The sequence below is a fragment of the Rhinopithecus roxellana genome, chromosome 12, assembly GCF_007565055.1.
Source record: "Rhinopithecus roxellana isolate Shanxi Qingling chromosome 12, ASM756505v1, whole genome shotgun sequence".
In the NCBI taxonomy this organism is placed as follows: Eukaryota; Metazoa; Chordata; class Mammalia; order Primates; family Cercopithecidae; genus Rhinopithecus; species Rhinopithecus roxellana.
In genome coordinates this window covers 4,892,245-4,903,603 of record NC_044560.1, presented here as the reverse complement: position 1 = coordinate 4,903,603, position 11,359 = coordinate 4,892,245, and the positions used below count along the sequence as shown (strand labels likewise).

The 11,359-nt window shown below is 46.7% G+C and overlaps 1 protein-coding gene across 4 annotated transcripts in view; it reads left to right on the top strand.

Annotated features, from left to right (window-relative positions):
* The first annotated feature begins 2,230 nt into the window (after positions 1-2,230).
* UBE4B (ubiquitination factor E4B) overlaps positions 2,231-11,359 on the top strand; it is a 150,915-nt gene continuing 141,786 nt past the window's right edge. For 2 of the 4 annotated variants that reach the window (XM_030942311.1, XM_030942312.1), the window contains exon 1: positions 2,231-2,963. In XM_030942311.1, coding sequence (XP_030798171.1) covers positions 2,940-2,963 — 24 coding nt within the window. In that variant the 5' untranslated portion in view covers positions 2,231-2,939. The remainder of the gene's footprint in view (positions 2,964-11,359) is intronic. The other 2 variants (XM_030942310.1, XM_030942309.1) reach the window with 1 other exon arrangement.

Below are 11,359 nucleotides of genomic sequence, written 5' to 3'. Positions count from 1 at the left end.
AGAAGTTAGAACCCTCACACATTCACACATTGCTGGTGGTAGTGCAGCTGCTTTGCAAAACAGTTTGGCAGTTTCTCAAAAAGTCAAATATGTAACCCAGCAATTCCTCTCTTAGGTATATGCCTAAAAGGAATAAAAATAAAAACATGTCCAAACAAAAACTTGTCCATGAATGTTTTATAGCAGCATTACTCATAATTGTCAAAAGGTGGGAACAACCTAAATATCACTATGAATTGATAAACAAAATGCGCTACAGCAATACAGTGATACATTTGGCATTAAAGAAACGAAGTGCAGATATATGCTACAATAGGATGAACCCTGAAAACATATGGTAAGTGAAAGAAGCCACACCCCAAAGACCACATGGTGTATTGCTCCATTGATGTGAATGTCCAGAATAGGCAAATTCACCAAGACAGAAGGTAGTTAGTGACTTTTTTTTTTCTTTTCTCTCTTTTTTTTTTTTTTTTTGACGGAGTCTTGCTCTGTCGCCAGTGCAGTGGCAGGATCTCGGCTCACTGCAACTTCTGCCTCCCGGGTTCAAGCAATTCTCTGCCTCAGCCTCCCAAGTAGATGGGATTACAGGCACCCGTCACCACGTCCTTCTAATTTTTGTATTTTGTATTTCACCGTCTTGGCCAGGCTGGTCTTAAACTCCTGACCTCTTGATCCACCCGCCTTGGCCTCCCAACGTGCTGGGATTACAGGTGTGAGCCACCGCACCCGGCCTGGGAGGGTTTCTTTTTCGGATGATTAAAATGTTCTGAAATCGGACAGTGAGGATGACTGAGCTGTGAACATAATAAAACCATTGTACACCTTAATTGGGTGAATTGTATGGTATGTAAATTAGATGGCAATAATGAGGTTAAAAAAAGTAAACTTTTAACATCAATGTCACCAGGGGTTCAAGTTCTGGCTTACACAGAATTCCTTTCCTGGAAAGCAGATAATATGCAAAGCCAGCCATGGTTTATTTTTACTCACAAATTCCTTAGGTATCTAGTAGTCAGGTTCATATTTTAAGCATGTAGCAAAGACATTGTAACTCTTAATTCTGGAATATAGTCTTTACGGTTTAGTGAGCCATCCAATCCACTTCTAGTCTTTAGTCCGTGGCAAAATCTGGAATTTCATGGTAATGTTACTTTGATCGCTCAACTTAGATTTGTACAACTTTTTTTATTTTTTGAGATGGAGTCTGGCTCTGTTGCCCAGGCTGGAGTGCAGTGGCGCAATCTCGGCTCACTGCAAGCTCCGCCTCCCGGGTTCACGCCATTCTCCTGCCTCAGCCTCCCGAGTAGCTGGGACTACAGGCGCCCGCCACCACGCCCGGCTAATTTTTTGTACTTTTAGTAGAGACGGAGTTTCACCGTGTTAGCCAGGATGGTCTCGATCTCCTGACCTCGTGATCCGCCCGCCTCGGCCTCCCAAAGTGCTGGGATTACAGGCGTGAGCCATCGCACCCGGCCAAATATTTGTATTCTTGTGCACCTGAAGATGGTTTTCACCCACTGACTCCAAACGTCTTCCTTGCATTTGCTCTGTACAATTCAGTGATTTGGGTCTCTCATCCATTTATACTTTCAACTTTTATCAATACTTTTTGAACACACTTAAAAAAACCCCAGGAAGTATCTCTCTAAAAGGCCCAGGTAAAGTAAAATGAATGGGAGTTCTTGTGTCCGAGTTCTCCTCCAACTGGCCTTTCCTGGAGGAGGTGGAAGAGTATGTAGCAGATGTTTTAGAAAATGAGCGCTCAGTACGGTAGATCACGCTCCCGCGGACAAAGAGATGTTTATCGTTTTCTTATCCCTTGCTTAGGCGGCGGGCGCGCAGAGTCCAGTGGGAGCGATGAGGTGTTTCTGGGCTCCCAGGTCACAGAAAAGCAGGCGACTGGGAACGACGGAGGCGCCGCGGGCCAGCGCCACCTTCTGGCGGATTTTCCCCGGCGTGCGTCCGGGAGCCGTCCCTCCCCCTGCCAGCCCACCTGGCCCAGGCCCGCCGCTCCCGCCGCCCCTGCGCGGTCGCCGTGGCAACACCCCGCCCTGCCGCCGGCCTCCCTTTGCCCCTCCCCCCGTCCGGCGCGGCTGCGCGGGAGGGGGTGGGACGGGGGCGGGGAGAGGACGCAGGCAAGAGGAACTCCGCGGCGCGGCGCCCGCGACCTATTGGCTGCCACGTCCCGGCACCAGAAGCCCCGCCTCCCTGACGGGGGTCACGTGATCCCTTTCAAAGATGGCCGCCCTGTTGTTTTGATGAATAATACTTGGTGGGGCGAGGGGGAAAGAGTAGGGGTGGAGGGGTAGGAGGATTTACTCTTCCAGCGAGAGCTACGCGCGTCCCATCCTCCCCCTCCCCCCTACCCGGGCTCCGGCGTGGAGGCGGGGCGTGGCCGGCCTGCTTTGGGAGGGGAGGGGCTTCCCTTACAGTGTTGGGCTCTGCCAGGACGGCTGTGGGGTCGCCTTACCTCGGGGTATCCACTCTGCAGTGGACCAGTTCCCGCCAGGGGCAAAGGGTAGGAAGGAGAGCAGGATCTGCTGTAGGAACGCAGCTACGGCGCCACTATCACGAAGACAGCAGGCTCGGGGCACGAGACGAGCTGGAGACCGCGCTGCCTAGTCTGGGTAACCTGGGAAGCAGAGGGTAGTAAGTGGCGCCTTAAGATAACCCTGTAGCAGCAGCAGTGGCGGCCAGAGGAGGCTGCTCAGGGAACAAGCGGCTGTAGTAGTCTCTGGGGCGATTGGAGTGACCGAAGCCAAGGCAGTTCAGTGCCTCTTGTGTTATTTTTTAACCTCTGACTATGCAATTCTGAAACCTCCCCCATTCGGGGGACCAGACAGCCTGATAGACACCTTCCACTCTCCTTCCTCCCGCCGTGGTCTCGAGAACAGAAGGATCTCTCCCTAACGCCTTTCACCATTAAGAGGAAAGCGATGGAGGAGCTGAGCGCTGATGAGGTGAGGAGGTTGGGGGACACCTTGAGAGATTAGTTGGCAACTCGTTAGCGCTTTGGACAGGGATGATATTGCGCCAGTGCTGTCTGGCCTTTGGGCTTGGAGAAGGAACGGAGATGATATTTTCCAAGAATAACATGACTCCCCATAGGGTCTCCGGTTTTATTCTCCTTTATTTTGCCTTATTTCTTCATTCTGAACTCCATTTGCTGCTTTCAGAGTGTTCTTTTAGGGTCTGAAAAAGAGAAGAGAGCATCTTGAGGTGTTTATTCTTTTCTTCAGGGTATGCAAAGAAGAACGGCTAGATTTACATCAAGTTAAAGTGTGTGTGTGTCGTCAGGAATTTAAAGCACGATTTTGGATGGAATGAGAATGTATGGTGGGTGAATATTTTTAAAGAAAGCATTTGAAATTCCAAATATGTGTGGTTATTTAACTGTATAAGCTGATTAAACATATCTTTTTGCTTGAGGGATGGTTTACAGATTCTTTGATATTTAACAAAACATGTATCTTCTCAACAGTTTAGAGAATTCCAGTTGTATTCTAGTGACTTAATGTAAGACCACTAATGACTTCTGGCATTCTTCTCTTACGTTCTGTCTTTTTCTGCTTCTTGAATCGTTCAAACTTGTGTTTTGCTGTAGCAGAGACTGAACAGGAAGCAAGTGGTAGCAAATGAGTTTGTAAACTCTCTCCTGTTCTCATTTCGTAAAGGAGTTATACGATCTATTTCTTGATGTTTTAAAGATTGTTTAATAAGTTAGATTGTTGTAAAAAAAAAAAAAAAAACTGGCAATCAGGGTACAAGGAATTTCCTATGATTCTACTGCCTTTTCCCTTCCTTTTTACAAATTGGGAGCTTCCCTTTCAGGACCCCTGCTGGCCATACCCTCTTCAGCCTACCTCCACTTTTCTTCCACTGGTTCATCTTAGAAACTTCACTACAGTATTAGGAAAGCAGTCATCCATCAGGTTGATTGTACTACAAGACTTCCATGCTCCAGTTTTGGCTACAGAGTATTTAGTGTGTTTTCTTAGGGACTGAAATTCTCCAGGTACAGGACATGGCAGTGGTGTGTTAAGGGTCAGGTAGGAAAGGAAACAAATGATTTTGTTGATTGTAATACTTGGATACTTGGTTTGGGAAATCAAGATTGCCCATTCTGCGTTACTGACTTTGTGTTTTTATAAATACATCAGAAATGTAATCAAGAGAATATTACACAGTTTCTTTCATTCGGTAGGAAATATCAAGAGATCTCCTAAGAATCACTTTGTTTTATGTGGTTTGTTTCTCCACCCTTCCCCGTTTTTCATTAATGTTAATTCTAGTGAGTAATTTCTCTTAAAGCAGAGATGCTGTTTTTTTGTTTTTTGTTTGTTTGAGACTCAGTCTCGCTGTCGCCCAGGCTGGAGTGCAATGGCGCAATCTCGGCTCACTACAAGCTCGGCCTCCCGGGTTTACGCCATTCTCCTGCCTCAGCATCCCGAGTAGCTGGGGCTACAGGCGCCCGCCACCACGCCGGGCTAATTTTTTGTATTTTTTTGTATTTTTAGTAGAGACGGGGTTTCACCGTGTTAGCCAGAATGGTCTCGATCTCCTGACCTCGTGATCTGTCTGCCTCGGCCTCCCAAAGTGCTGGGATTACAGGTGTCAGCCACTGCGACGGGCCAGAGATACTGTTTTTTAGTAGTACTTTACTCCCAGAAATTACTTTTTTTTTTTTTTTTTTTTGAGACGGAGTCTTGCTCTGTCGCCCGGGCTAGAGTGCAGTGGCCGGATCTCAGCTCACTGCAAGCTCCGCCTCCCGGGTTTACGCCATTCTCCTGCCTCAGCCTCCCGAGTAGCTGGGACTACAGGCGCCCGCCACCTCGCCCGGCTAGTTTTTTTTTTTGTATTTTTAGTAGAGACTGGGGTTTCACCGTGTTAGCCAGGATGGTCTCGATTTTTGTATTTTAGTAGAGACGGGGTTTCACCGTGTTAGCCAGATGGTCTCGATCTCCTGACCTCGTGATCCGCCCGCCTCGGCCTCCCAAAGTGCTGGGATTACAGGCTTGAGCCACCGCGCCCGACCTTTTTTTTTTTTTTTTTTTTTTTTTTTTGATGATCTGTTTAGAGGCTTTGCACACTTGAGTTTTCACCAAGAGATTCTTTTCAAACCAGTGAGGCGTTACAGACCAGTGAATATACTGTATAATCTAAAATGTGTCTCTTCACTTTGCTCAGTCCTTGGGGAAGGTGTAAGTTTTTTTGTGACCATATAAGGAACACTTGAAACCTTTGTGGAAGAAATAGAAGAAACTTTTTTCAAGGTCAGCAGAATATTCAAATAAATGAGAAAAATTAAATTCAGTAATACAGGATCAATGTAAAATTATCTTCAACAAATTAGTTGTCCTGAACACAAAGAGCTGATTCAATAACTGCTAATTTTACTCTCAGCAGAACCTGGAACAAATAATAATTCTTTGTTTTTAATTTTAAAAATTTTTATTGTTTTTTTGTAGAGACAGGGGTCTTGCCATGTTGCCCAGGATGGTCTCAAACTCCTGACCTCAAGCCATCCTCCCGCTTCAGCCTCCCAAAGTGGGAGCCAGACGAATAGTTTTTTGGAAAAAATATCTTTGAAGTTATTTTTTAAATATTCAATTAAAAATTTTTGAGGTTAGGTAAGCAGTTCTCTTGAGACATTTCCAAAGCTTTTGCCTTTGTATTGTTACTCTGTAGTTGGAAAATTGTGTCAGATATGGTAGGTGACATTGATTTGATTACAAAATAATACACTTATATTATTGAAACTTCAAGCTTATATTTCAGGGTTCAAACAGGCAAGGCAGTGATCTTTTAATCTAATTTAGGAAATTAGGTAAGGCAGAGTTTCATATTTTAACAAAATGAAAATGTATGATTACACAGTCTGTGAAAAACAAAGGCTGGTATAACCAGACTGGTAGCTTTAGGAACTTTTACATTATGTGCACTTTTTGGTCCCTCTCATAGATCACCTAGAATTATTTTGTGTGTTTGTGTGTGTGTGTGTGACAGAGTTTCACTCTTATTGCCCAGGCTGGAGTGCAATGGCGCGATCTTGGCTCACTGCAACCTCTGCCTCCCGGGTTCAAGCAATTTTCCTGCCTCAGTCTGTCTAGTAGCTGGAATTGCAGGCATGCGCCACCATGCCTGGCTAATTTTGTAGTTTTAGTAGAGATGGGGTTTCTCATGTTGGTCAGGCTGGTCTTGAACTCCTGACCTCAGGTGATCGGCCCGCCTCGGCCTCCCAAGGTGCTGGGATTACAGGCATGAGCCACTGCGCCCGGCAGTCTTGTGCTTTTCAGTAGAGTGCTTTAACTTCACTGTTGTTTGTTGTTTATATAGTGTATGACAGTGAGTTCACTGCCCTGTAGTTCACTGCCTATAGGTTCATTGCAGAGCGGTGACTAAGTTCATTCTCTTCAGGAACCTACATTCCGAGGCATCATTATTTACATTATATTAATTCTATAACCTACTCATGTGTTGTTTCTCATATCTCAAGGTGGTGCTGTGAGTAGGTGGTGTGTTTGTTTTTGAGACAGCGGTCTGGCTCTGTCGCCCAGTCTGGAATGCAGTGGCATGATCTTGGCTCACTGCAGTCTCTCTTAGGTTCAAGTGATCCTCCCACCTCAGCCTCCCAAGCTGGGACTACAGACTGCATGCCACCACACCTGGCTACTTTTTGAATTTTTTTCAAGAGATGGGGTTTCACCATGTTGCCCAGGCTGGTCTCAAACTCCTGGGCTCAAGTGATCCGCCTGCCTCGGCCTCCCAAAGTGCTGAGGTTACAGGCATGAGCTACCATGCCCAGCCAAGCAGGGTTCTTAAACTGGTTTTCAACAGTGGTAATAAGATTGCATTGAAGTGATTTTTCCCTGCTAAGTCTTCTTTGTGACTTAGTTCATCTGCAAGATGGTTGTTGGCTGGGATTCAGTGTGTGGATTTTAGGAAGTGTTGACCCGGTGCAGTGGCTCACGCCTGTAATCCCAGTACTTTGGGAGGCTGAGGCGGGTGGATCACCTGAGGTTGGGAGTTCGAGAACAGCCTGTCTAACATGGAGAAACCCAGTCTCTGCTAAAAATACAAAGTTAGCTGGGCGTGGTGGCGCATGACTGTAATCCCAGCTACTCAGGAGGCTGAGGCAGGAGAATTGCTTGAATCTGGGAGGTGGAGGTTGTAGTGGGCTGAGATCGCGCCATTGCACTCCAACCTGGGCAATGAGAGCGAAACTCTGTCTCAAAAAAATAATAATAATAATAAAAATTTTAGAAAGTATTCCTTCCCAAATGCAGAATATGTGACCTTTGACTTTTTAGCAGTGTTCCATAAGTAGAAGAAAATTGACATTGAACGATAGCCTTAGGAGCTGGTTCTGTGCCAGGCACTTGATAGCTCTGTCTCATTAGAGAAAACATTATAAACAAGCAGGTACTATTTTCCTAATTTTACAAGTCAGCAAACTGGGATTTAGGTTAAGTAACTTCTCCATAGTGACCTGGCTTAGAAGTGATGGGGTTGGAATTCAAACCCAGTGCTCTTGACTCGAAAGCCTTTTTATTTTATTGCGCAACAGCTGACATAAATTCACCACAGCTTCTGTATCAGTATCCTGCATAACACTGACCCAGTCTGCTTTGATATACGTAGTTTTTCTGTAGAAGTGCTGTTTTGCATGAATGCATGCATGATGTGATCAGGGCATTTGGTACTGGTCCTCCCACTCCCAATTTTTTTTTTTTTAAATGCCTGTTGGGTTAAAAATTTGGGAGTTGGGGCCAGGCGTGGTGGCTCACGCCTGTAATCCCAACACTTTGGGAGGCCGAGGTGGGCGGATCATGAGGTCAGGAGATCAAGACCATCCTGGTTAACACGGTGAAACCCCATCTCTACTAAAAATACAAAAATTTGCTGGATGTGGTGGTGCGCACCTGTAATCCCAGCTACTCGGGAGGCTGTGGTAGGAGAATTGCTTAAACTCAGGAGGCGGAGGTTGCAGTGAGTCGAGATTGTGCCAGTGCACTCCAGCCTGGGAGGCAGAGCAAGACTCCATCTAAACACACACACACACGCACAGAAAAACGAACAAAAAAGAAATTATAATTAAATTAGAGTGGAAGAGATAGATAGGAATCCAACAGTTATAAAATAGTGCCAGGTGCCATTGTGGAGGTATGCACAACTCACTTAAGAAACATGAGAAGGGACCTCTGGAGGGGCAGGGTCTTAGTGAAGACTTTCAAGAAAAAGTGATACTTATGTTGAGAAGCAGTTGCCCTGGGAACTGGCTCTGAAATGGGAGAGCTCAAGAAACAGCACCAAGTAGTATGACTGGAGAGGTGGGTTTTACCTCGGGTGTGAGGCAGGTACCTGATCTCGGAGGGCTGTCAGAAACGTTTAGGACTTTGAACTTTCTTTTTTATTGTTGTTCTTTGGGACAGAATCTTGCTCTGTTGCCCAGGCTAGAGTGAAGTGGCATGATCTTGGCTCACTGCAGCCTCTGCTTCCCGAGTTCAAGTGATTCTCCTGCCTCAGCCTCCCAGGTAGCTGGGATTACAGGTGCATGCCACCATGCCCTGCTATTTTTTTTTTTTTTTTGTATTCTTAGTAAAGATGGGGTTTCACCATGTTGACTAGGCTGATTTCTTTCTTTCTTTTTCTTTTTTTTTTTCTTTGAGACGGAGTCTCACTCTGCCGCCCGGGCTGGAGTGCAGTGGCCGGATCTCAGCTCACTGCAAGCTCCGCCTCCCGGGTTCACGCCATTCTCCTGCCTCAGCCTCCCGAGTAGCTGGGACTACAGGCGCCGCCACCACGCCCGGCTAGTTTTTTGTATTTTTTTTTAGTAGAGACGGGGTTTCACCGTGTTAGCCAGGATGGTCTCGATCTCCTGACCTCGTGATCCGCCCGTCTCGGCCTCCCAAAGGACTAGGCTGATTTCAAACTCCTGACCTCAAGTGATCTGCCTGCCTCTGTCTGCCAAAGTGCTGGGGTTACAGGCGTGAGCTATTGCACTCGGCCGAGTTTGAACTTTCTCTGTAAGATGGCTTTTAGGGATTTTAAGAGGTGAGAAAGATGGGTGGCAAGGGAGTAAAGGGTAGTTTGGAAGAAGGTGGCTGCAGACTGCAAGATATATTAGGAGGCTGTTGTTGCTGTATAGGAGTGAGGCAGTGGAGTCCAGGGGAACTAAGGCATTGCCTGTGGGAATGGAGGGGAGCAGACAGACACCAAAAATACCAAGGACTGTGGTTAACCCAGTTTTGATGATTAGTTAGCTGTGAAGAGGGGAAGGGAGGAGAGATGGAGAAATGACACCTTGGTTTCTAGCTATGGAGAAGGATAGATAGGGGTTGAATAAGGAATTCTGGAGAAGCAGCAGATTTTGGAGAAAGCAGATGTTTCTTTTTTTTTTTTTTCTTCTTTTGAGACAGGGTCTCCCTCTGTCACCCAGGCTGGAGTGCAGTGGCGTGACCTCAGCTCACTGCAGCCTCTGACTCCCGGCTTCAAGTGATTCTCCTGCCTCAGCCTTCCGAGTAGCTGGGGCTACAGGTGCATGGCAGCCATGCCCAGCTAATTTTTGTATTTTTAGTAGAGACGGTGTTTCACCATATTGGCCAGGCTGATCTCGAACTCCTGACCTCAGTGATCCGCCTGCCATGGCCTCCCGAGGTGCTGGGGTTACAGGTGTGAGCTACCACGCCCAACCTCCGGCTAATTTTTGTATATTTTGTAGAGACAGGGTCTTGCCATGTTGCCCAGGCTGGTCTCAAACTCCTGGGCCCAAGTGATCTGCCCGTCTCAGCCTCCCGGAGTGCTGGGATTACAAGTTTAGTTTTAGACCATCAAAAAGATGAGTCCACATGTAGACCCCCACTCCGGCCTTGCTGCTCTAACATCCCCACTTCTTTTTTTTTTTTTTTTTTTTTGAGTCGGAGTCTTGCTCTGTCCCCCAGGCTGGAGTGCAGTGGCGCGATCTCCACTCACTGCAAGCTCTGCCTCCCGGGTTCACGCCATTCACCTGCCTCAGCCTCCCGAGTAGCTGGGAGTACAGGTACCTGCTACCACGCCCGGCTAATTTTTTTGTATTTTTAATAGAGATGGGGTTTCACCATGTTAGCCAAGATGGTCTCGATCTCCTGACCTCATGATCTGCCCGCCTCAGCCTCCCAAAGTGCTAGGATTACAGGCTTGAGCCACCGCGCCCAGCCCTTTTTTTTTTTTTTGAGATGGAATTTCGCTCTTGTTGACCAGGCTGGAGTGCAATGGCGTGATCTCAGCTCACCACAACCTCCACCTCCCAGGTTCAAGCGATTCTCCTGCCTCAGCCTCTGGAGTAGCTGGGATTACAGGCATGCACTACCATGCCTGGCTAATTTTTTTGTATTTTTAGTAGAAACAGGGTTTCTCCATGTTGGCTTGGGCGGTCTCAAACTCTCGACCTTAGGTGACCCGCCCGCCTCAGCCTCCCTGAGTGCTGGGATTACAGGCGTGAGCCGCCGTGCCCGGCCTAACATCCCCACTTCTTTGACCATTTCTCTACTTGTAACAGGCCTGAGGACCTGAGGTCCCTTTTTTCCTCAGTAGGTAGTTGCTGCCGTTCACTTTATAACCAGGGCTCTTTCTCAAGCCTGGGAGGACAGTGGGATATAGCCTGCTAGGCCCCTTCTCTCTTTTTGTTCATTGTAGACAAGAGACAGAGAATGATAATAAGGATATTAGCTCTTAATATGTGCTACACACTTAACTTGCTTCTCAAGGTTGGCATTCTTATCCCCTGTTTTACAGATAAGAAAATGGAGGCTAATATAAATTAATTTATTGAAGGGCACACAACTCGTAAGTGGTAGAACCTGGATTCTAATCCAGAGTCTGACTCTAGAGTTTTCTATCTATTTACTACCTCTACAACAAAACTAACCTCAGCCAACTGTAACATTTTTGGCATTCTTTCTTTCTTTTTTTTTTTTTGAGACGGAGTTTCGCTCTTGTCACTCAGGCGTGAGTGAAATGGTGTGATCTCGGCTCACTGCAGCCTCCACCTCCTGGGTTCAAGCGATTCTCCTGCCTCAGCCTCCCAAGTAGCTGGGATTACAGGCTCCCGCCAGCATGCCCAGCTAATTTTTGTATTTTTAGTAGAGATGGGGTTTCACCATGTTGGCCAGGCTGGTCTAGAACTTCTGACTTCAGGTGATCCCCCCACCTCGGCCTCCCAATGTGCTGGGATTACAGGAGTGAGCCACTGTACCCAGCCACATTTATAGCATTCTTACTGTCCCTTCTGAGATAGGAAGTGGAAGCCCCAGTGGACTTTCTTTTTTTTCTTTCTTTTTCTTTTCTTTTCTTTTTTTTTTTGAGACAGAGTCTCTTT